At 39.1% G+C, this 26,616-nt stretch overlaps 1 protein-coding gene across 2 annotated transcripts; it reads left to right on the forward strand.

The window, feature by feature from the left end:
• The first annotated feature begins 80 nt into the window (after window positions 1-80).
• LOC129531748 (solute carrier family 35 member F5-like) lies at window positions 81-9,935 on the forward strand. 2 transcript variants are annotated; one of them, XR_008677127.2, is made up of 4 exons: window positions 81-605; window positions 4,404-4,558; window positions 5,738-5,835; window positions 8,468-9,935. XR_008677127.2 is itself a non-coding variant. In XM_063696133.1 (3 exons), the coding sequence occupies exons 1-3, from the start codon at window positions 591-593 to the stop codon at window positions 5,811-5,813; spliced, it is 246 nt and encodes an 81-aa protein (XP_063552203.1). In that variant the 5' UTR covers window positions 82-590; the 3' UTR covers window positions 5,814-6,033. The 2 variants fall into 2 exon arrangements, 1 of the variants encoding a protein (XP_063552203.1); XM_063696133.1 differs by lacking the exon at window positions 8,468-9,935 and having other exon boundaries at window positions 82-605; window positions 5,738-6,033.
• Window positions 9,936-26,616: the final 16,681 nt, after the last annotated feature.

A 26,616-nucleotide genomic window follows, 5' to 3' on the forward strand; every position in this document is an offset into this window, starting at 1 on the left:
CTTTTTTTATGCCAAGCCAAATCAAAAGAGTAACACATGATTTTAGTGTTCATGAAGGTGAGATATTTTTGCCTGGTGACAGAATCACATGTTTGCTTATCACTTCCTTAAAGTCTATGTGTGAAGTATTGTCCTGCAATGTTAATAATGCTGTTTTCTTTGTTATCTACAAATCATCACAAAACTGTAATAACTGTTCAACAGTTTTTTAAAAAAATTAATGAAATATAAGCTATACACCCAAAGTTGAATAATATCTGCAAACAGATCTTGAAAATAGCATAAAATATTTTGAGCTTTTTATACTTATATATTTGTATTTTTAATATTTGAAGAAAAACTTTGAGAATCATCTTAATAACTTTATTATATTTTATGTTTCAATCCATCCTAGCCTCTTATCTTTGCTCCTGATCTCACAGGCCTATATTATAGGATAGAAAGTCTTTGTTCAGTGTTTTTCTTTGGTCGTTTAATTTTTTAAATATAGAAATGTATATTTTCTTTTTTTTAGGGGCTGCTTTCTTACCTCATCATTGATAGGCACACTTGCACTAAGCCTTACAATACCTCTGTCCATAATAGCTGACATGTGTATGCAAAAGGTAAGGAAACTATTTATTATTCATAGATATTTTAGGTGTGTTATTAAAACAAACCTAATGAAAGTTGAGATGTGATTAAATTATAAGGATACAAACATAAATAATACTTGATGCTTTCTCTCCCAAGGTGCTTTACTACATAGAAATATAGAAAGTACCGAAGAAATAGATAATTTCCATTTTTAGCTTTTCCATTTTTTCCCTAAATTTCTAAGTTAAGGGCATCATCTTCATAGGTAGTTCTCCAGTTTTTGAGCTGATTCTGTTCCAGATGTTCTTTGGTAAGTCACATTTTATCATACAAGCATTTTAGTTTCTGCGATAAACCCTGTCACAGGCTCCTTCACACTGTGCTGAATGAGCAGCACAGGAATCATGCTGTTTGCAGTAAAAGTTAGCCATCTCTCTCTGGACTCAGCAGAGTGGGTATCCCATCCCTTTTCTCTGAAGGCCTAGTATGGATGTGGGGATTCTCGTGATAAATATTGGCAATGCTAACACCACAGAAAAGAGAATCTGGGATGTTGCTGCCAGCAGCCTAGAAGGGAAGAGTTTATTCAGTGCTCCTGAATGTAGCAGGAAGAACAGAGGTATGCTGTTGCCCAGCACTGAAAGATGGAGCATAGCCATTTATCACACAGTTCAGTATATGTAGGCATTTAACTTTTAACTGCAACTACTAAGTCACAGAAGTGTGTGTGTGTGTGCGTGTGTGTGTGTGTGTGTATGTGTGTTTTAGTCTAATATAATTTGAAGAGGGAAATACTTCAAGACCCAAAGGCTTATAATGTGTACAAGCAATAATCAAAATTTTAAACCTATTTTTCTCTAGGTCTTAGCCAGGCACAGTGCTCACGCCTGTAATCCCAGCACTTGGGAGGCCGAGGCAGGCAGATCACTTGATGTTAGGAGTTCGAGACCAGCCTGGCCAGCATGGTGAAACCCCGTCTCTACTAACAATACAAAAATTAGCTGGGTGTGATGGCAGGCACCTGTAATCCCAGCTACTTGGGAGGCTGAGGCAGGAGAATCACTTGAACCCGGGAGGCGGAGGTTGCAGTGAGCCAAGATCATGCCACTGCGCTCCAGCCTGGGCAACAGAACAAGAATCCATCTCAAAAAAAAAAAAAAAAAAAAAGATAAAAGCAAAATATGCTTAGTGCTGTATATCCTCTTTATTTATAAAATAATTCTTTACTGATATTTAACTTTGTTTTATGGTCAGTAAATTCTTATTTGTCATGGTTAAAGAACTGAGATTCTTTCCTTAATTGAGAATTAATTATCTTACATAACTTGCATTTTCAAAGAATGTGGATATTCTATATAACACTAACATTGCACATTATTACACATCATTCTTTTATAGATTTAAGTAATATCTAGGCCCTTCTTCATCTTCAGGTCATAATCCTGAATATGAACCAAACTGGTTGTGAAACTGGGAAGGTGCTACTTGTTAGAGGATTTTGGTAGACTACTGTGTAAATCATCTTTATTGTACTGATATTTTAAAAACAAAAGCTTTTGTAGATTGAAAAAAATTGCAGTTAATGTTCAGGAATTTTTAAGAAAATAGTCACAGGGGACCTAATTGTATTAAATGATTAGTCATTTCATAATTATCATTACAAACAATAATGGTTATAATTTGTTTAATAAAGTATTTTAGGGTAAAGACAAAACGGGGAAATGTATGCACATGCAATTAATTATAAAAACATAACCAAACTTTAACTGATTGCCCAGTTCTGGATATGAAGACAATCAAGAAAAGATTTGGTGTTCTTGATTGTCTTCATATCTAGAACTGGGCAGTCAGTTAAAGGAGCAGGCTGTGTGTTGGTGTCAGGATTGAGGTTAGGGAGATTCCATCTGGAAAAAGCAACAGTGTGTGTCCAGAACTGTAACACAAACATGATAAGAGAAATCTACTTTTCTAGGGTTTTTAGGTTTAATTAGCTAACTGTATTTATATATAGCTTCTGAAATGTTAGCATTTATTAACATTGTGCTTGAAACAAATTGGTTATTTAAATCTATTTATAATCATTTTATATAATAGAAAGCATCCTTGATCATATTCTATTTGATATTCAGATATATTTAGGAATTAGAAAAAAAATTTTTGTTTACATAGGTAATTTTCTTTGTTGTAATAAATGGCTTCATTTCTTTTGTCTTAGCTTGTTGGAAATCAAATTAGAAGTTTTTTATTATGAGACAACATATAAACAGCTACATTGTGGAAAGTGAACTTGCCTTCTAAAGTCTTCTAGGGCTTTATCTATCTTTATTAAGTTTGCTTTGATTCAGTTATGAAATAAGGTTTTTAGTTGAATATTCATGAAATAATTCTATCAACTATATCTACATTTTTAATCGCATTATTTATAACTTCTTAATACCTTTTCTGATCTTGGATAATTTAAATGCAGCATGGTTTTTCCTGATTATTAGTCATTCTGGCAAATATTCCAGGAATATGTTAAAATATATTGGTAATTTCATAACTAAATGAAGGCTTTTCAGTTTAATGACTATTCTTTCCGGGGTGTTCTTAGGCTGACTCAGTCATTGTATATGAATACCATAGAAATAGGGAATGCATGTTAAAAATTGTCAGTTATTATTCTTGTGTTATGCATTGTGAGTTCCCTCATAAAAGACATGCTCACAAAACTCGTTTACTCTGACTAATGGTGCTATGAAATGGAATAGTATATGTTTTCCACCAGAGGGAGTCTTACCTATGACTCCATGCCCTTTTTTTTTTTTTTTAATTCTCAAAGAGGGCAAACACAGTTTTCCTTCCCTATTTTATAGATAGAAGTTACTATTTTCATCATTATTTTTAAAGCAAACCTCCTGTGTGTTACACTTAAGTCTCAGTGGTTGATCAGTGTAGGCTTCTTTGACAATCGTTTCTGATCTTTAGCTGAGTCTAGATGGTAAAAGTGAACCAGTGAAAGGGAAGAATGAGTTTTGTTTTGGATGGCATCTCATTATTTTTTATTTTCTTTTTATTTATATATTTGTTTTTCTTATTTTTTTTCTTTTTGATTTTAATACCTCCACCCTACTTACAGATATTTTTTATTTTCTTGACAACCCTGATAAATGATGGATTGGAGGATCAGACTTGTTGACATCACTGATGAGGCTTGTCTTGTTGCTTTGTCTTCTCTGGCTAACATTCCTTAGTAAAAATATTTCTATTTTTTTTCTTTATTTTATTTGGTCATTATTTCATTTTGAGCTTTTTTCATTTATTACTAGATAAGCGAGTTTTGAGTGTCAAATTTGCACTTAATTTGTTTTTGGTACTGTCATAAGGACTGTAGCATACACAGCATACTACAACTGTAACTTTTTATGAAAATATACATTTTTTGAAGATGACTTCAGAAACTGAGGGAGAGAGACCCACTTGAGACTAGGCAGCAAACTGTGAAGGAGAAATGAGCAACATGGTGTGCAGGAGCAAAGTTTCATACTGTATATCTCTACTCTAAGTGTACAATGCCTATAAATGGAAAGTATGCTTTCTTGGCTTTCCTTTAGCTTATTTTCCAAGCAAGAACTATTGTTGTTGGTAATTTAGGTACATGGAATAGTAAGTTGAAGTCTTGAATTCTTATTTAATAATAATACACTTAATACATTGTCAGTGTTTAATTTTGTCTTCCCATTGTTCTTATTCCTGCTAGTTTTCACAAATAGAAAACTTACACTGAAGGGGAAAATTGCCTTAATGATCATTGTGGGTGTGTTTTTTCCTCTATCTTTTATTTTTAGGTGCAGTTTTCTTGGTTATTTTTTGCAGGAGCTATCCCTGTATTTTTTTCATTTTTTATTGTAACTCTCCTATGCCATTATAATAATTGGGATCCTGTGATGTTGGGAATCAGAAGAATATTTGCTTTTATATGCAGAAAACATCGAATTCAGAGGTACGTTTAGTCCCAATACACATTTTTAAAAATAGTGTTTGCTAGATAACTGAGAATTGCATCATGCTGGCCTAGCTTTTAGAGATTTTGTGAGGAATTATTGAAAGATGATAACTTATATGTTATGGCAGATGAAAATAATTTGTTTAGATCTTTTGGGTAATAAGATTCTTTCTCTTTCTTTCTTCTTTCTTTCTTTCTTTCTTTCTTTCTTTCTTTCTTTCTTTTTCTTTCTCTCTCTTTTTCTTTCCTTTTCTTTCCCTCTTTCTTTCTTCTCTTTCTTCTTTTTTTCTCTTTCTTGACAGAGTCTTGCTCTGTAGCCCAGCCTGGAGTGCAATGGCATGATCTCAGCTCACTGCAACCTCTGCCTCCTGGGTTCAAGTGATTCTCCTGCCTCAGCCTCCTGAGTAGCTGGGATTACAGGCGTGCACCACCATGCCCAGCTAATTTTTGTATTTTTAATAGAGGCAGGTTTCACCGTGTTGGCCAGGCTGGCCTTGAATTCCCGACCACAAGTGATTTGCCTGCCTAGTATCTATATTTTTTTTTTTAAAAATATGATTCACAGGTAATACCAAAAGGTTTACTGTTTTGCCGTAACAAACTTAAATATAGAAAACTTTTATTGGTTTGAACATAATTCATGATAGAATAGTATTTCCTCAGTTTTTCTTTCCAATTTCTTTCTTTTTAAGAATGAAAGCTTTTTACATTTTGCTATAAAAAGAACTTGGTTCCAGTGACTCTGGAGCTCAAGACCAGCCTGGGCAACATATCAAGACCCTGTCTCTAAGAAAATTTAAAAAAAAAATTACCCAGACACAATGGCATATACCTGTAGTCCCAAGCTACTTGGGAGGCTGAGGTAGGAGGATCACTTGAGCTCAGGAATTCAAAGCTGCAGTGAACTATAATAGCACCACTACACTTTAGCCTGGGTGACAAAGTGATACCCTGTCTCTTATTTAAAAAACAAAAAGTGAGACCCTATCTCTTATTTAAAAAACAAAAACAAAAAACGCTAACTTCGGACAAGTTCTTGGGAAATTTTATCCTAGTGTTGGTTCTGCCACTGACTTGCATCCTGTCCACATAGCTTCAGCCAATGGAATAAATAAGGTTTGAGGTTCCTTTTCAGCTCTAAAGCTTTCCTTAATTATTGCTTTTTTTTTTCTTAAGAGTTCCAGAAGACAGCGAACAGTGTGAGAGTCTCATCTCTATGCACAGTGTTTCTCAGGAGGATGGAGCTAGTTAGCTGTTTGTTGTCTGTAGCCCAGGTTTGTATGTGAGCTGGGTTTAGTATTGAATAAGGTTCTTATCTGTGTCATATTCAAAGGGTTGATTTTCTATAATTAGTTGTTTGAGAGGCAATACAGCCTTAGAGGCTAAAGGGGCTAAAGCCTGGACTCCAGTTCCGTCTTCTCCACATACTAGCTGTGTGGCCCTATGCAAGGTTCTTAATCTCTTGATGCTCCGGCTCTCTCATTTGTGAAATGGGATTACAGTAGAACCTCCCTTATGAGGGTGTTAAAATAGTAAATACTTGGTAAATATAAAGTATGTATAATAGTGCCTGACTCAAATGATCAGAAAGTTTTAACTCATTTTTATTCATGCTAAGGGTCATTTTATTTAATAATATGCTTTAGAAAAATATTTTTTCTCCGATGATAAAAGAAAAATGTAATATCCTGGGGTACAATATACTGGTTGGAAAATACTAGTCTTTATGTGTGTGTTTTACATAACTGGCACAGTGTTTATCCTCATTCTCTGACATTGCTTTGTCATTTAACAATGCTTCTGGAATATTTTTCCATTTTTTACATTTTAAGAAATAGTGTCTTTTATATGTCTTCGATGATAGAGTACATGACATTTAATATTTTGCTGAATGAAAGCTTGAATTAAATGTAACATACAGATTTTGCAGGTACAAAAGTGATTATTTAGAATGAAAGATCACAATAAACTACTAGAATTTTTCTAGTTTTTCTAAGACATTTGCAGGTACAAAAGTGATTATTTAGAATGAAAGATCACAATAAACTACTAGAATTTTTCTAGTTTTTCTAAGACATCTTTAGGCAATTTATATTGAAATGTTTCTTGATTGCTACTGAGTTTTTCCTCCCTATCTAGAACATTGTACAACTCCTGTCAGTTGTTAACACTTATATTAGGCTTGAAGATTAAGTTTCGTTATCCTCATGGTAAACTTGCTTCTAACCTACAGCTAATGGTCCTGGTTTTCTGTTTTTCTTTAGTGTGCTGTTTTTAAATCTAGTTTATACCTGCACATGGTTTGAGCTCTAGTTCTCCAAGACTTTTTGTACAAGGCAGTTACCCCTGCCCTTCCCTGCCCTGCTCATCCTGCTTTCATTTTCTTCCCACTCTGAGGAAATTAAACTCTTATCTGATTCTTTTGGTATTTTCCTTCTTGTCTCCCTAAGTATCACGCTTATGACTTGTGTTTCATGAGTTCTCGGTTTTAGGCATCTTCAGCTGACTTTCCCACTAAGATCAATGAGGACAGATTATTTTCAAGTTTACTCCTCCTCTGCTCCCACCTCATATGCCTCCTGTCTCCATATCAGTTCGGCCTCCTCATCATCCCTGTATAGTTATTGCATAATTTTGGATAGATCTGTAGTCAGTGTTTATATTGTTGTCACTAAAAAATTGTTACTTATAACTGAGCTATGTAGGATTCGTCCTGGTATTTCCCTTATCCAGAGATTCTCTGTTACTACCCTTTTTGGAGAGTAAACCTTAAAGTCTTCTCCTGGGATAGAGAAAAGGCACTTGGCCAACTGTGAAAAGTAAGAGAGGGCATCTGAGTGTCTGTCTGCTTTTTCTATAGACATTATACCAGTCTTCTTGTTTTTAGTTGTTTCTTCACCCCTCCTTACAGAGATATCTGGTCCTGTTTTTCCATTGCTAACCAAGAGTTGGCTGTTATTTTCTCATCTCTCTACTTTTCTTTTTGTCCATGTGGTTTATTCCTTTTAAGAAAAAAATTCCAGGCTGGGCATAGTAACTCATGCCTGTAATCCTAGCATTTTGGGAGGCCAAGGAGGGAGGATCACTTGAGCTCAGGAGTTTGAGACTAGCCTGGGCAACATAGTGAGACCTTATTTCTGTTAAAAAATATATTTTTTAACCCTTTGTTTCCTTTTTAGTGAGGTTTTGGAGAACAAGTGGAACTAAATATATGTTTATGTGCCATCTTTAAATTTAAAAAAATGTAAACACAATTACAGTAAGTCCTCACTTAACATCATCAGTAGGTTCTTATAAACTGTGACTTTACGCAAAATTACAGCAAAACTTTTTTTTTTGCATCAACATTATAACATAACAACACTGAACGAAAAAATGTTATTCGGGGACCTAAAGTCAGTTTCCTAGAACCTATGACATTAAATGAGGACTTTGTATTCTTGAAAGCTTTTTAATGCTGTAATTTATGCATTGTTTTTCTTGGGTATGCTGTGCATTGTTCTCATACTCACACTTAAACCTACCCATATCCAGCAAGGTTTCAGTATTTTTAGAAGTGAGAGCTGTGTAAAGAAGAGAGTGAAGACTAGAGAGGATGGATTGCAATAGAGTAGAATAGACTGGGTAGGTGTCTTTGTCTTTGCAGGAGTAATGGTGGAATATACCAGGAGTACAACTAACTGCTAATACACAGTCTTTAGTGTTGATGTCAGCTTTTGACATTGCTATAGAAGTCACATTCATAAGTTCTTAGTACTCCAAATTTGAGTATCCAGTTATTAAGTATGTATACAGTGAAAATAGGTATTTCAATCTTAAGATAATTTGCTTTTTAAAATGTAAACTATAGAAAACTAAAACTGTGAAATTATAATCTAATCACATTTCTGTGGTTTCTGTTTTTAGCTTGATAATGGAACTATACAGCTAAGAGACAATCTCTGGCAAGTTTTTGTAGAAAAAATGTTTCAGTGCCTAGTCTGAAAAATAACAGTTTCAGTTCTTTGAAACTCTAAAATATATTTTTCTCATACCTGTTTTCTTCATTTTCATAATGAAGCACTTTGCTATGTAGCTGTGTACATATCACTACAGTTATAGGAAGTTTCAGTCTACAGTCCATCCAAAGGACCAACCTGCCTTACACATCTCAAGGAATTCAGCTGTTGAAATCATTTGAACTAATCAAGGAATAAATCCTAATGTTCTGGGACTTTATTTTCACATGTTAAATGCTGGAATATATTATGAAAATGTTTTCAAGAAATCACTTAAGTGTTCATATTTCTTAAGTATTTCTTAAGTATTTCTTAAGTATTTCTTAAGTATTTCTTAAGTATTTCTGACAGGTAAAATGCTAAAATAAGCTACCTGTAATAAGTGTGGATTATATTTTTGGGTTTTGTAGAATATTGCAAATTAACTACACAAAAAATGTTTAATTTATACAACAAGCATGTTTGTGCAAATTTCATGGGACTTTAAAAAGAATAAGTATTTGAGAAAATATCTGGTTCACTTACACTACATTTACTGTATTATTCTTTTATAGCATTAGGTGCCTTGTATTTTAAATCTGTGAAAAACCGTGGCAAATTTTTAAAGGGGAAGTATTATTATAAAATGAAGAAATATGTATTTCTAAAGGCTATATTGCTGTAAACTTAATTGATAAAGCTCTGTTTAACTTAGAGTTTTGAAGAAATAGTCTCCCTTCAATTAAGAAATTTTCATAATGGAATGATTTAAATTGAAGTGACAAAGAGTATTATTAAAATACAATGTTTATACGTGTATTTGTGTATTGTAGATGTATCAAGTGATTTCTAATTTTTTTCACATATGAATGTGCCAGATTACTCTAGAACTAGATTTCTCTTCTTTAAATAATTTTAGTTTTCCTGAATAAATTTGTAATGGTTAAAGTACCAAGTAAGTAAGGCGAGAAGGGATTCTGTTTTTAAAATCACATCAGAACTTTTCCTCTACTAAGATTATAAATTAAATGTAAAATACTCCTAATTGCAATTCTTAAACTTAGGCCTTACATGTACTTATTATGCAACTGCTCCTGGACTCTATTCACCATAGATATCAGTAAACGTATGTCCCAGGATTCACAGGCTTTTGATTAATCAATATTCTTTTCAAGTTTTCTGTGTGAAGAGTTTAGTTCTCTTCAAAATTTCTTAACTAATCTGATTTTTAAGAATTCTCTTTGCAGTGTTTAGCTTCCTATTCACATTCTTAAAATTGCTTTGGTGTTACCATGAGTCTAAAATGAAGTTTAGCCTTCCTTTTGTTTCATTCTGAGAACTTCTATATTATATTACCTTTAAAAATTGTTTATGATATTAAATTTAAAATACAAACAGCTCTCTCTCTTTTTTTTTTTTTAATCATCCAGCCCAAAGTGGCAAAAACAGCTCTTTTCTCATTTGGTACCACCAATAATGCAAGTTAAAAATAATGTTGAGTTTATTATACTTTCGACCTGTTTAGCTCAACAGGGTGAAGGCATGTAAAGAATGTGGACTTCTGAGGAATTTTCTTTTAAAAAGAACATAATGAAGTAACATTTTAATTACTCAAGGACTACTTTTGGTTGAAGTTTATAATCTAGATACCTCTACTTTTTGTTTTTGCTGTTCGACAGTTCACAAAGACCTTCAGCAATTTACAGGGTAAAATCGTTGAAGTAGTGGAGGTGAAACTGAAATTTAAAATTATTCTGTAAATACTATAGGGAAAGAGGCTGAGCTTAGAATCTTTTGGTTGTTCATGTGTTCTGTGCTCTTATCATCACACAGGTCATGTGTTGTTCCTCAGGATTCTGGAAGTACTAAGCCGTAGTTAACAGGCTGGATAGACCTTCAGCCAATCTTCTTTCATTATACTGCTGCTTTTCTGTTTCTTAAAAAACAAAAATCAATGAACAACTTCTTTAGAAGGAAGCACCACTGTTCAATTGGTTAACTGAAAGTATGAATCACTGCCGCTTTGCTTGCCCACCTGTTGGCTTTTTCTCACAGGTTTTATTTATCTGAATGATTGTTGCATTTGAATACTGTAGCCATGGTGAGTGAGCAGTTGAAGACTTCCTTTCTGCACCTTCATAGTTAAGGGTTCATCTTCTCAAGAAATAAAGTTGTGCTGGGTTGTTTCAATTCTGTAGATCACCTAGAAACTAGGTAACAAGGCCCTTGGATCACAATGAGCACATTGCAGGTCTTTGGAAATGCTGGGAAGGGGTTACATTCAAGTAACTGCTGACGTCCTTCCTCTCTGTCAGACCCATGTTGGCCTGTAATTATATTTTTCTGAATCTAAAAACAAATAGAAATTTCTGATATCTTTTCAGTCTCCTACTTTTCTTTCCATTCATCACTTAAATCTCATTATTGTATAACGTTTCAAATTATGACCTGGATTGAAGGAAGTCTGTTTTGTCAGGGACTTTGTTAGGTGAACATCAGAATCTCAACTACAACAAAGCTGAAAAATGAGGCAGCCTTAACAGTAAATGCTTTTGGGCCGGGCGCCGTGGCTCACACCTGTAGTCCCAGCACTTTGGGAGGCCGAGGCGGGCGGATCACGAGGTCAGGAGATCGAGACCATCCTGGTTAACACAGTGAAACCCCGTCTCTACTAAAAATACAAAGAATTAGCTGGGCGATGTGGCGGGCGCCTGTAGTCCCAGCTGCTCGGGAGGCTGAGGCGAGAGAATGGCGTGAACCCAGGAGATGGAGCTGGCAGTGAGCCGAGATCAGGCCACCGCACTCCAGCCTGGGCAACAGCGAGACTCCGTCTCAAGAAAAAAAAAAGTGAATACTTTTGAAATGAGTGCTTTTTGAAGCTTAGAAGGACCATTAGGTTTATGTAATGCACCCATACTTATTCCTTTAAATAAATTTTAATTTAAAAACATTGAGATATTGGCTTCTGTCAACCTGATTTAATTAATTCTTTACATTAAGCTGATTTTCCCCCTGGCAGCTGACAAATAAGTTCATTGTTCTTGTAGAAGTGAGCTCACAAGGTTAAATGTGAATGTTCTCAAAGGTACACAGCCTTGTTTCAGAAGAATTTTAGTGCCCACTGTAAAATCAATCATGCAGAGCCAATTTGGGGTATGACTCCAAGGTATGCAAGGTATGACTCCTCTGGAAGCCAAGTTTTTTCATAGGGCACTGTGGTAATACCCATAGCACTAATCCTCAGTGTGCTGGTTGAAGAAATAAAATGTTTTTAAAGAAGGATAAAGGAGGAATTAATTAGAAAATGTTTTTTTCCACATATTAGCAAATAAATGAAATGTCATTTTCATATTAAGTAATTATAGTTATGATCTTGCTTCATTTCTACCTACTCTCCTTTTGAAATATTCTTTATTACTAAATAATATTTTAGGAGGAGTTAACAGAAATAATTACCTGTAACATCTGCAGATAAACTTACATAGCTAACATTGTGTGCTGACTTTTTTAAATGGTGAAGTGGCATTAATGAGATGTTCAGTTTACAGAATTTGAAGTTTGAGTTCTATTTTAGTAGTCTGCCGTGTCCCCCAAATCCCATTTAGATAAATTGAGGTTCATTTTTCACATAGACTTGCAATTTTTAGACACCACATTTTTTATAGTAACAGCCTCATTTGCCTGTACAATAACTAATAATACAGTATTTCATAGGTACATTGTATGTGCACAGGAAATTTTTCTTTAAATCTTAAGAGCCTTTAATAAATGATATATTTTAATATTTTAATGTTACTACATTTAAAAAATAGTGTTTTCCTACAAAATTTTCTGTATTCAGTATACGTTAACTATGAAAATGTCAAACAATGAAATCATTGAAATATATTTAAGGAAAAATTACCAACCAAAAGTAATGAGTACCCTCTATATGCATATTTGCTGGAATGTTCATGTGAAATGGTAACATTTCCAATAACAGCATTTTGAATCTGGGGTGACACAAACATGATTTTTATTTTTGAGCTAGGGATTTTGAAGAAGAAGCACCTAGATGAAGACACCATTTCATTCATGATATTTTAAAATTAGAAAAGTAAAGCTTCTAAATTGAAACTCTTAACAGGTCACTTCATGAAATTTTTAGTTTTAAATTTAATTTTACATGAGATGTCTTTCTGAAGAGCTACTTTTATTAACTTTCACTTAGATCGTTGTATGCTAGGCATTCAGTATTTCTCTACTTGATTTTCCTATGCCTAGTTGTGATTACAGCAAGTATTTAATAATAAAGTCAGTCATGTGAGAGTATCCATTAATTTCAGTGGGTCCTTGGAAGGCAGGCAGAAGATTTCTGTCCAAGAGTCTTATTTTTGACATGAGATGAAATTCTTTTTTTTTTTGAGATGGGGTCTCACTGTGTCACCCAGGCTGGAGTGCAGTGGCAGGATCTTGGCTCACTGCAACCTCCCAAGCTCAAGCCATCCTCCCACCTCAGTCTCCTGAGTAGCTGGGACTACTGGCATGTGCCCCCATTCCTGATTAGTTTTTTTGTATTTTTGGTAGAGATGGGGTCTTGCTATGTTGCCTAATTTTTGTGTTTTTAGTAGAGATGGGGTTTCACCATGTTGGCCAGGCTGCTCTTGAACTCCTGAGCTCAAGTAATCTGCCCACCCTGGCCTCCCAAAGTGCTGGGATTACAGGCATGAGCCACCATGCCTGGCTAAAACCAATTCTTTAGATTGTTTTTGCCACCATTTGCTTACTTGGAATAGCTTTCATTTATTTTTCTTATGAAGAAATCCAGTGTCAGTCAGACCATGTAACATCAAAGCAAAATTTCATTGAAGCCTATCCTTGTCTTAATTATTCTAAAATAAAGTACAATAAAGTGAATTATTTTGCCCTTTGTAGTAGCATAGTGTTAAGTTATATATATATTTTAATATGCATACTCCTAAGTGAAGTTTCAGAGACCACATGCTGGAGAGCAGTGGCTTTCAGACAGCATCAGCATCACCTGAAGGCCTTGTTGAATACACATTATTGGAAGAGAGGGGAGAACACAGGCTCATGCCTGTAATTCCAGTGCTTTGGGAGACTGAGGCAGGAGGATCACGTGAGCCCAGGAGTTCAAGATCAGGCTGGGCAATACAGCAAGACCCCTGTCTCTACAAAAACAAAAACAAAAAACAAACAGGCATGGTAGTGCATACCTGTAGTCTGAGCTGCTTGGGAGTCTGAGGCAGGAGGATCACTTGAACCCAGGAGTTCGAGGCTGCAGTGAGTTATTATTAGGCCACTGCAGTCCAGCCTGGGCAGCAAAGTGAGACCCTGTCTATTAAAAAAACAAAACCAAAAACTTGATTGCTGGGTGCCACCCTAGAGTTTCTGATTCAGTAGGTCTGGCGGTGGGGATGGTGGGCCTGGTAATTTGCCTTTCTAACAAGCGTCCAGGTAATGCCCCAGCTGCTGGTCCCAGGACCACACTTTGCAGATTATTACTCTGAGAAGAGCACTAACTCTGACGTTGGATTCCTTCTGTTCCTCATTAGTGAATTTATTTGGGGGAGATTATTCAATCTGGTAGATCCGCATTTACTTAGCTGTGAAGTGGAGGTTAATGCAACCTGCCTGAGACTGTGAGAATGAGAAACTCTAATTGAAATACCAGGCCCAGCGTGCCTGGATGCTTGAAAAATGCTGACTCCCATGGTCAGTCCTTCCTTCACTCTTCTCAGCTATAAAGTGAGGTGCGAAATTCAGTATCTTTTAAGATTCCTCTCAGGTGTAAAATGCTGTGATTCTAAAAGTTTAATTTTGTAGTTCCAGAGACAGTGCCAAACACCTGTGTGTACTTAGTGCTTTGTAAAGAGTGGTGATAACAGCGACGCCACATAGGCCATAGTTTTGTTTTTGCTTTTGTTAGGGTGTTCAGCATCTTGACTCCTTAAAAGTTTTCAGTCAGATTTATAAAGCAGCATTGAAGAAGTTGTATTATGTTTGAGTACAGTTGAAATCCATGGCAGTTTTATGGAGGCCGAATATGTCAGATGAATAGGCTAATTTTCCTGAGTTGCTGGCCTTATTAGTCCCTACTATGTTGCCCCCTGGTTACCTAATGCATGTTCAAAAGGTATAGTTTTCATCACCTGCTTGATCTTGATTTTCAGACAGCATCAAATCAGTTGCAAAACAAATCCAAGCTAAAATTGTGAGCGTATGATTAATTTACTATAGCATGTAATTATGCAGTATTTTATTTTTTATTTTTATTTTTTTTTGAGACAGAGTCTCGCTCCATTGCCCAGGCTGAAGTGCAGTGGCATGATCTCGGCTCACTCTAACCTCTGCCTCCTGTGTTCAAGTGATTCTTCTGCCTCAGCCTCCCGAATAGCTGGGATTACAGACATGCACCACCACGCCCAGCTAATTTTTTGTATTTATAGTAGAGACGAGGTTTTACCGTGTTGGCCAGGTTGGTCTTGAACTCTTGACCTCAAGTGATCTACACGCCTCGGCCTCCCAAAGTGCTGGGATTACGGGTGTGAGCCACTGCGCCCAGCTATCCAGTATTTTATTTAAAAGTTGTCACTAGGGTGTTCACTATTGTGAATTTATAATCTTAAAAGTTGGGGATGCTAAAAGTACCAGACTAAAATACTACGAGCTTTTCTCATCTTTTAATTCCATTTTGTTAGAAAAAAATAATCACAACCAGGGTTCTTTTACCTTTCCCCAGCCATCTAGACTGCTTTACTGCAATGTTGGGAAGATTGCATACAATAAAAACTGTAGCTAGTTGATTGGGATTTGGGAAAATTGAATCAAGCATTTGCATTCATCCAGAATGGTCTTAAACTGCTGACTGTGGGGTGCCCACAGGATGAGCACTGGTGGCATGGGTGGGAGGAATTTCCTTGGATACTGCAATTGCATTTGAAAGATCTATTTTCCAAAACCCGAGCAGAGAGAGGCTAGGAGGAATGCAGACAGGACATTGAAAATGCGAATTCCCTTTACTAGTAGAACATGAAATATCTGATAATGGTTTAAAAAAAATAAGTGTCCGGATACATTGTAGTATAAAGGTTCAACTAGTATAATTTAAAATGAGTCTTTATATTCAGGCCAGGTGCGGTAGCTCACACCTGTAATCCCAGCACTTTGGGAGTCCGAGGCGGGTGGATCACCTGAGATTAGGAGTTCAAAACCAGTGTGACCAACATGGAGAAACCCCTTCTCTACTAAAAATACAAAAAATTAGCCAGGCATGGTGGTGCATGCCTGTAGTCCCAGCTACTTGTGAGGCTGAGGTAGGAGAATCGCTTGAACCCAAGAGGCAGAGGTTGCAGTGAGCTGAGATCACACCACTGCACTCCAGCCTGGGTGACAGAGCGAGACCCTGTTTCAAAAAAATAAGAAATAAAAAGTGAGTCTTCTTATTCAAATTAGTATATGAGGTTAGGCAACAATTCTTGTATGGGACCAGGTATATTTAATTTGCCTTTCTTTGCAGTCATCCTAGTAAATCCTTGTAAAGGGTTATTTTATATACAATTTTGTAGTATATTCTAAATCCCCTTTGGCAAATAAAGCTGAAGTTATCTAGTGTCAGCATACTGTGATTTGTATATTTATATAAGACAAGATTGCATCATTCTGATTAAGTTGCAGCATTTTAGTTTTATCTGATAGGCCTGTATTGAGTAATCAGTAGCTATGTGCAAATATTAAGTCAACTTAATTACCAGACCCAGAAGTCCAGAGGTAATCAAAGAGTACTTTCGGAAGATGAAATATTTATAATGAGTTATGGAAACAATGTTTGAGAATGTTTTTCTTGGTGTAATTTAATGCAGATTTTTACGTCAATTTTGTTAAAAAACTTGATAATTTGATCCCTCCATCTATTTAATATTTAATATTTTCAGATTCTAGAGTATTTAAAATTTAAACACAATTATAAAATTAATTATAATTCCTACTTATGTTAGCTATGATTTAGGGCCAAAACTACCCTGGTTTTGTCTGCAACTTGAAACATTGTGTATTTTAAAGTATATAATTTGGGAACATTATTTTATAGACTGTGGATAACCAAATATAAGATTTGTGATTTTTAATGCTTCATTTGTGTAAAATCATTTGTATATTCTATTTATAGTATGCATTTTCTAGCTCATTAAAAGTACAGAAAAACCTCAAATCTGTCCTTATACAAATATTTGATTTCTAGTTTCCTTTTATTAAAACATTTTCACTCATTCATTCTTTCACACCTTAGTCTCTAAGATGTGTCTCGGGTATTTGATAAAGTAGGTCTTCTTGTGGAGCACATCACTCAGCTTTGGAGACCAAATATTAAACACACTGAGTTGCATCTTATGCATGTTAAGGTCTAAAGCCAAAAGGTGAAATTTTTGAATAATCAAATTGCCCTTGGGAGGGTCCTGAATAAGAGATCTACATTCCATCTCATGATAAGTCTCTTCCATTGAACTTTTCCTCCAAAATTGTAATAGAAATTAGCAACAGCAGAAAGCCAATGCTATCCCTAGGATGGTGGGGTGGAGGGAGGAAGCCGTCATAAAGCTCAAGGCCAGGGTCACCCAGAGGAAGCACAACCCCCGCAGCAGAGCACAGGGGCCTTCAGGGTGCTGCAGCTGGAGGCAAAGAAGGAGGGAAAGAAATACTCCCGCTTTGCTTTGCTTTTTGCCATTGACTCCCAGTGGCAGGAGCTGACTGGAAGCCAGCTGGCACAGGAGCTTGGAGCTTGGTGGTATCCCTCTGGTGTCGACTCCCCTGACTTAGAGCAGAGCCGCAGACCTCAGGTCAAGCAGGCTCAGAATTGGCACATTTGCACTGGGGACCATATTGTATGGACAACACTTACTTTCAACAGTAGAATCACAGCCTGCGAAGATGTCACAGTACAAGAAATATTCTGGAACCAAGATCACCTTTATCCATGTCAAGTCCACTCCAGAAAGTGGAATTAGGGGAAAGTACCTGCCCTGGACTAGTATTTCGAATCCCTTCCCTCCTCTACTTACTCCCCTTTCCCTTTTTCTTCTCCCAAGCTGAGCTAAAGGGAAATGTGAAGAACATTATTGCCTCTTTAAAACCAAACATATATAAAATATGAAAAATATTTTTCAGTGACAAAAGATAAGAATGAAAGCATTCAGGATAGTGTATTCATAGAAGCTTTGGGAAAGAGTAAAAATAATTTCTTAAATTTTTTTCTTGAAAGACTGAAAATAGAATCTTAAGGAGATAGTGTTCTTAAAGCCTTGATCTGACTACTTGACTACTTATAACTTCTTTCTTCATCTACTAATTATTTTGAAAAGTCACTTAGTCATTTGTCAATCCTAACCTTTAGAGATAAACATTTAAAATAAGTTCACTAATCACAGCATTTTTTTTTTTAGATGGAGTCTTACTCTGTCGCCCAAGCTGGAGTGCAGTGGTGAGATCTCGGCTCACTGCAACCTCTACCTCCTGGGCTCAAGCGATTCTCCTGCCTCAGCCTCCCGAGTAGCTGGGACTACAGGCGTGCGCCACCACACCCAGCTAAATTTTGTATTTTTAGTAGAGACGGGGTTTCACCATGTTGGTCAGGATGGTCTCGATCTCTTGAACTCGTGATCCGCCCTCCTTGGCTTCCCAAAGTGCTGGGATTATAGGCGTGAGCCACCACGCCCGGCCCACAGCATCATTTTTCAAAGGTCTCTAGGGTGACGAGGTGTGCGGGTTTGCCAAGGACAGTCCTAGTTTCTACCTGCTGTCCTAGGACAATCATGAATAGTGCCCCTTTCAGTTTCAAAAGTGTCATAGTTTAGACATTAAATTACCTGACCACCCTTATATGCCCCATGTTTCTTAACATCTAGGCTGCTGACAAAATTCACATTTTCTGACTGTCAGTCTAGTGTTCTCTACACTAGACTGATATGGATCCACAAAGGAAGCAATATTGGCCAAAAATTAATCTTCAGTCTTTGGATTAGTGAGAGGTGACAACGTGCTGGCAGCCGTCACAGCCCTCGCTCACTCTCCCCGCCTCCTCTGCCTGGGTTCCCAGTTTGACGGCACTTGAGGAGCCCTTCAGCCTGCCGCTGCACTGTGGGAGCCCCTTCCTGGGCTGGCCGAGGCCGGAGGCGGCTCCCCCAGCTTGCGGGGAGGTGTAGAGGGAGAGGCGAGGGTGGGAACAGGGGCTGTGCGCGGTGCTTGCGGGCCAGCGCGAGTTCTGGGTGGGTGTGGGCTTGGCGGGCCCTGCCGGCCCCGGGCAATGAGGGGCTTAGCACCCGGGCCAGCGGCTGCGGAGGGTGTGCTGGGTCCCCCAGCAGTGCCGGCCCACCGGCGCTGCGCTTGATTTCTCGCCGGGCCTTAGCTGCCTCCCCGCGGGGCAGGGCTTGGAACCTGCAGCCCACCATGCCTGAGCCTTCCCAGCTCCATGGGCTCCTGTGTGGCCAGAGTGCCCCCTGTTCCACGGTGCCCAGTCCCATCAACTACCCAAGGGCTGAGGAGTGCGGGCGCAGGGCGCGGGACTGGCGGGCAGCTCCACCTGTGGCCCCTGTGCGGGATCCGCTGGGTGAAGCCAGCTGGGCTCCTGACTCTGGTGGGGAATTGGAGAGCTTTTATGTCTAGCTAAAGGATTGTAAATACAGCAATCGGCACTCTGTATCTAGCTCAAGGTTCCTAAACACACCAATCAGCACCCTGTGTCTAGCTCAGGGTTTGTGAATGCACCAATCCACACTCTGTATCTGGCCAATCTAGTGGGGACATGGAGAACCTTTGTGTCTAGCTCAGGGATTGTAAACGCACCAATCAGTGCCCTGTCAAAACAGACCACTGGCTCTCTGTAAAATGGACCAATCAGCAGGATGTGGGTGGGGCCAGATAAGAGAATAAAAGCAGGCTGCCGGAGCCAGCAGTGGCAACCCGCCAGGGTTCCCTTACCAAGTTGTGGAAGTTTTGTTCTTTCGCTTTTTGCAATAAATCTTGCTGCTGCTCACTCTTTGGGTCCACACTGCCTTTATGAGCTGTAACACTCACGGTGAAGGTCGGTAGCTTCACTCCTAAAGCCAGCGGGAGCACGAACCCACCAGGAGGAATGAACAACTCCAGACGCGCCACCTTAAGAGCTGCAACACTCACCGCGAAGGTCCGCAGCTTCACTCCTGAGCCGGCGAGACCACGAACCCCACCAGAAGGAAGAAACTCCGGACATGCCGCCTTTAAGAACTGTAACACTCACCGCGAGGGGCCACGGCTTCATTCTGGAAGTCAGTGAGACCAAGAACCCACTGAGTCCGGACACATTAGGATGTTAGAGTCCTACCTTCAAAGCATTTTTCTCCTGGAGTGGACTTTGCACAAATGGTAGGCCGATTGTGGAGTCAGTGAAGAACCAGGCTAATCCAGCTTGTGTTATTGGCCCCAATTTTTCTTCTCAGGGCTGTAAACCAGTTATTACCACGAAACAAAAGCAAAGTAAGTATTAAGTTTTGAATTGGTATTGAGGAGAAACATCTAAAATCAAATCTCGCCAATCTAATTAAATTAGATTCCCAAACCGGAAGAAGCTTTGCAATTAACTGCCAAAATGTCTCAGACGGCATTAGGTTAATTGAAGCTGGAGAGGAGTGAGAAGAGGCAGCTGCTAGTCACTGAGAATAAGGACTATTTGCTGTGAGGTTTGTAGGGGCAGCACTTTGCTGTTGGGGTTTGGTAAGGGGATTTGTTTTAAAATTGGAATTATATTTTGTTGGCTTTTAATCAAAAGCAGGGAAATACATTTTTCCTACGCCTAAGAATTTACATAAGCTAATTTGTTCCATAATTAGAAAAATCCTTGCTTTTAGCATATGGACTGTAACAATAGGGGTCGTAACTCATGAGTCGTGTGACACATTGTTTCCCTTTGGTGAAGTTTTACTTTAAGATCTGTTGAGTATATCCAGGGAGAGAGATGAAGGTCAAGACATGCTTATTTTTACAGAGAGAGAGAGAAAGAGATTCATTAAACTTTGAGTTATACTTTATTTTTATTTATTTATTTTTTTGAGATGGGGTCTTGCTCTGTCACCCAGGCTGGAGTACAGTGGCATGATCTTGGCTCATTGCAACCTCCACTACCAGGGCTCAAGTGATTCTCCCACCTCAGCCTCTCAAGTTGCTGGGACTACAGGTGCACACCAACAAGCCTGGTTAAGTTTTTTGATTTTTAGTAGCGATGAGGTCTTGCTATTTTGCCTAGGCTGGTCTCGAACTCCTGGCCTCAAGCAATCTGCCTGCCTTGGCTTCCCAAAGTGCTAGGATTACAGATGTGAGCCACCGTGCCTGGCCCATATTTTACTCAGTAGGAATCTTTGCTATTTGCTATGATTTTTAATTCTTCTTGCATGTTAATTTTGCTTCCCCAATGAGTATGTTAAATGTTCTTTAAAATCTTCCTGTAAAAAAATCATAAACATATTAAACAGCAGTTCTCCAATTGAATGTGCTAATTTGATAAATATTTGAGTGGATACCTACTATTTGCAAAGCTTCAAGGAATACAGTGGTGAGTAAGATAGTCTTTTTTTTTTTGCTCTGTCTCCCAGGCTGGAGTGCAGTGGTGTGATCTCGGCTCACTGCAACCTCCGCTTCCTGGGTTTCAAGTGATTCTCCTGCTTCAGCCTCCCAAGTAGCTTAGATTACAGAAGCACATTACCATTCTTGGCTAATTTTTGTATTTTTAGTAGACATAGTTTCACCATGTTGGCCAGGCTGGTCTCGAACTCCTGAGTTCAAGTGATCCCGCCTGTCTCGGTCTCCCAAAGTGCTGGGATTACAGGTGTGAGAGACTGCACTTGGCCAATAAGATAGTCTTTAATGTCAAGGAGTTTATGATTTTTTTCTTGGCGGAGGTGATAAGAAAATATGTAAAAACAATAAACATAGTTTACAGTAGTTGGCATCAAAGGAATGGGGAAGGGCTTTTTACCAAGCTTGTCTAGCTTGTGTACCGCAGGCTGCATGTGGGCCAACACAAATTCATAAACTCTCTTTAGACATTATGAGATTTTTTTTTTTTTTTTTTTAGCTCACCAGTCATCATTAGTGTTAGTGTATCTTATGTGTGGCCCAGAAAGCCAAAAGATCAGACACCCCTGCACAGAGAAATTAGCGCTTGAGATGAACTTGAAGGTTGAAATTAAACTTTGAGAGGTATTGTTGGCAGGCAGGAGATAGGAAGCAAATAACTGCATCGAGTTGGAGAAATTTGTTGGTCTTTGGGGAAAAGCAAGTAGTTCAGTCTGGCAGGAGTTGGAATAAGTGTTAGGGAATAATGGGAAATAGAGTTAGAAAAGCAAATTGTGAAATACTGTGTATCAGTCGGCTTAGGCAGTTAAACTGCAGTAACAAAGGACTCTCCAAATCACAGCAATACTACAAGGTTATTTCTCTCTTACATTACATTTCCCTTGTGGGTATCTGTAGCTCTGCTCCATGGCTCCTTTGTTCTGGGGTCAGGCTGCAGAAGCAGCTTCGATCTGGGTTATCATCAATTCTGGCCAAGGGAAAGAAAATATGGGAGAACTGTTCAATGGTTTTCGTAGTGTCCGCTTGACTGTGGCATATGTTACAGCTGTTCACGTTTCATTGGCCAAAGCAAGTCACTTGGCCATGCCTGCCATCCCTGGGAAAGGGGAAATATAATCCTCTTACAGGAAACGACAAAAAATATATAAAACAATTTACCAAAAGCCTTGAAAGCCAATCTGAGTCTTTTGCATTTAAATCTTTAGATGGCTTGGAGCCATGGCAAGTTTCTGGACAAGATAATATGGCTTAGTAAAACAAACAAAAACATCAGGGTGTTTGTTGTTGTTGTTGTTGTTGTTGTTGTTGTTTGAGACAGAGTCTCGCTCTGTCACCCAGGCTGGAATGCAGTGGCGTGATCTCGGCTCACTTCAAGCTCCGCCTCCCGGGTTCACGCCATTCTCCTGCCTCAGCCTCCCGAGTAGCTGGGACCACAGGTGCCCGCCACCACGCCCGGCTAATTTTTTGTATTTTAGTGGAGACGGGGTTTCACCGTGTTAGCCAGGATGTTCTCGATCCCCTGACCTCATGGTCCACCCGCTTCGGCCTCCCAAAGTGCTGGGATTACAGGCGTGAGCCACTGTGCCCAGCCCAGGGTGGTTTTTATGTTGTGTGTGTGTTTGTGTGTATGTGTGTGCATGTACATAAAAATTATTTAGGGTATTTATTATAAATGCGGGTTCCAGGATTCCAGAAGGTCTGATTCAGGGAGCTCAGGAATCTGCCCGGTAGCAAGCAGCCAGGTGGAGAGAATGTAGATTGTCCACAGACCTCATTTTATAAAACCCGGATCAAGGAATCAACGGAGAGTGCTCAGGCAAGTGTAGGTGAGATGGGGCAGTGAGTGAGGGAACGGCAGGTAGGTCATGAGTGCAGAGGCCCAGATGCAATGTTGGCACATGGTAAATGGCCAGTACGGAGGCAGATAGATAAGAGAGAACAGATGGAACTAGACTTACTCAAGGTGGGAGGCTATGGTGCAAACAGCCAGGAAACAGGGTAGTGGAAGGGGCAAATCTTGGGAGCTGAGATTAGGAATATCAGGGGATCTTGATCTTCCCTGAGGAGGAGGAGGCAAGCCTAGCTGATGCAAGAAAAAGCTGAGAACTTGAGGAGAGCAGAGGCAATAAACAGGAAGTCGCAGGAAACTCAGTGCCTGTAAGCAGCTATGGAAAACTAGACTAAAAGCGGCCACATAAATTTGATTTTGTATTCGGCCAGAAGAGGGCACTACAGTAGCACATATGCTGATGTCTGGGCTCGGCCGCCCAAACTGAGTCATGCCAGCTCCTGTCCAGTAGGATTATTAACCCGACCCACAGTGCAGTATTTTGGGCGATTCATTTATTACTTTTATAGCTGTGAATCTTTTTAGAAGGAACTTTAAGGTTTCTATTTATTAAGGAATCTGGGGTTATTTTGTTTTGAACTGTGAATTCCTGTAGTCAAAAAGAAATTAATTCCACGGAGTTTAAGGGAATTATTACCCATTTATTGGCATCACTTGAGGCATGGAGAGGAGATTAGGACAGAGAGGAGAAAAGACCTAGAAGACAGAAAAGTGCATTTGAGGCATGACTTCTGGGAGTGTAATTGCTGAGCCCAAAAGGTTGGAATCTTACGGGTTTTGTTTGTTTGTTTGTTTTTGAGATAGAGTCTCGCTCTGTCGCCCAGGCTGGAGTGCAGTGGCTTGATCTCGGCTCACTGCAACCTCCACCTCCCAGGTTCAAGCGATTCTTCTGCCTCAGCCTCCTGAGTATCTGAGATTACAGGCATGCGCCACCACGCCCAGCTAATTTTTGTATTTTTAGTAGAGACGGGGTTTCCCCATTTGGCCAGGCTGGTCTTGAACTGCTGACCTCAAGTGATCCACCCGCCTCAGCCTCCCAAAGTGCTGGGATTACAGGCATGAGCCACCGCGCCTGGCCTATTTTTATGACCAAATAATACTCCATTGTGTGGACAAACTACATTTTGTTGATCTATTCATTAGTTGTCGGGTGTTCGGGTTGTTTCCACCTTTTGGCTATTATGAATAGTGCTGCTGCGAATGTTCGTGTTCAAGTTTTTGTGTGGACACGTTTTTATTTCTCCTGGATATATACCTGGGAGTAGAATTGCTGGATCGAATGGTAACTCAGTATTTAATGTTTTGAGGAACTGCCCAGCTGTTCTACAGTGGCTGCACCATTTTTCCTTTCCACCAGCAATGTATGAGTGTCTCAGTTTCTCCACATCCTCAACAACATTTGTTATGCTCTGTTTTTTAGGGGCTTTCTTGTTTTCATACAGCCTTACTCGTAAGTCGAAGTGGTGTATCACTGTGATGTTTTGGTTTCGTTTTTATGGTCTATGCTTGATATAGTTACTCTTATGTGTCAACTTGACTGGGTGATGGGATACCCAGCTGGTTGGTTAAACCTTATTTCTGGTGTGTTTGTGAGGGTGTTCCCAGAAAAGATTAGCATTTGAATGGTTGGACTGAGTAAAGAAGATGGTCAACATGGGTGGGCATTATCAATCTACCGAGGGCCTGAATAAAAAAAGAAGGCAGAGGAAGGTTGAATTAACTCTGCTTGACTACTGAGGTGGGACATCAATCTTCTCCAGCCCTCACCACTCCTGGTTCTCAGGCCTTAAGACCTGGACTAGAATCTACACTATTGATTCTCCACCTCTTGGACTTTGGGACACCACAGGCTTTCCTGGGGGTCCAGTTCACAGGTGGTTCGCAGCGGGACTTAGCCTCCAGAATGATGTGATCCAATCAATATCTCTTTAATTTAATTTAATTTAATTTTACTTAAATTCTGGGATATATGCATAGAACATGCAGGTTTGCTACGTAGGTATACATGTGCCACGGTGGTTTGCTGCACCTATCAACCTGTCATCTAGGTTTTAAGCCCCCCATGCATTAGGTATTTCTCCTAATGCTCTCCCTCCCCTTTCCCCCCACCCCCAATAGGCCCTGGTGTGTGATGTTCCCCTCCCTGTGTCCATGTGTTCTTATTGTTCAACTCCCACTCATGAGTGAGACATGTGGTGTTTAGTTTTTTGTTCCTATGTTAGTTTGCTGAGAATGATGGTTTCCAGCTTTATCCATGACCCTCCAAAGACATGAACTCATTCTTTTTCATGGCTGCATAGTATTCCATGATATATATGTCTCACATTTTCTTTATCCAGTCTGTCATTGATGGGCATTTGGGTTGGTTCCGAGTCTTTACTATTGTAAATAGGGCTGCAGTAAACACACGTGTGCATGTGTCTTTATAGTAAAATGATTTATAGTATACCCAGTAATGGGATTGCTGGGTCAAATGGTATTTCTGGTTCTAGATGAGCCAATCAATAGCTTATAAACAAGCAAACAAATTCTACTGGTTCTATTTCTCTGGAGAACCCTGACTAACACAATGCTTTAATTATTTTTTTCTTACTGTGGTAAAATATGCAGCACATAAAAGTTATAATTTTAGCCTGTTGTTGTTGTTGTTGTGAGACAAAGTCTCACTCTTGCCCAGGCTGGAGTGCAGTGGTGCAGTCACAGCTCACTGCAGCCTCAAACTCCCAGGCTCAAGTGATCCTCCCACCTCAGCCTTCTGAATAGCTGGGACTACTGGCATGTACCACTACACCCAGCTAATTTTTTATTTTTTGTAGAGCTGGGTTCTCCCCATGTTGCCCAGGCTGGTCTTGAACTCCTGGGCTCAAGGAATCCTTTCACTTTGGCCTCCAAAAGAGCGGGGATTACAGGTGTGAACCACTGCACCTGGCCTATTTGAGGCATTTTTAATTGTACAGCTCAGCGGCCTTCATGACATTCATATTGTTCGCATCATGGTGGTTTTGGTTTGCATTTCCCTGATGATTAATGATGTTGGGCATCTTTTTCCTGGGCTTGCTGGCCATTTGTATATCCTCCTTGGAGAACTGTCTGTTCAAGATCTTTGCTCATGTTTGATTTGGGTTGTGTTTTTATTGTTGAGTTGTGACTATTCTTTATATATTATGGATACTTGTCTCAATTGTAACGACAGGATTTTAGTTTATGGAGGTGACTGAATGATGATGTGGAGAGGCCAATGTTACTGAAAGAAGAGTTTTCTTACAGTTCCTGAGAGGAGGGGACATGCCACAACACGCAGGGCCACAGCGAAAGCGTTAGGATGGTCAAGAGGTAAAAGATGAGTGAGAAGGCATGAGCCATAGCCCTTACTGGAGTTTCTGCAGGAAAGGCAAGGCAGGGCCGGGCCATCAGTTTAGGAGTGGCTACTTTGAATAACATGGGTGAGCCTGGGCTATAGGGGGTGGTCTCTAGTTGCCTGGAACCTGGCCTTGGGATGATTTAGGATAAGGGAAGTATTGGTTTGGTGTGTGAGAGTTATATAGAAGGTAGGTGGAGGCACAGACTTGGATCAGCCTGTCTGCACACGAAAGGAGAATTCCAGACAACTTGACGTATATTTGTACAAT

This window comes from Gorilla gorilla, chromosome 12 (genome assembly GCF_029281585.2).
Source record: "Gorilla gorilla gorilla isolate KB3781 chromosome 12, NHGRI_mGorGor1-v2.1_pri, whole genome shotgun sequence".
Taxonomy (NCBI): Eukaryota; Metazoa; Chordata; class Mammalia; order Primates; family Hominidae; genus Gorilla; species Gorilla gorilla.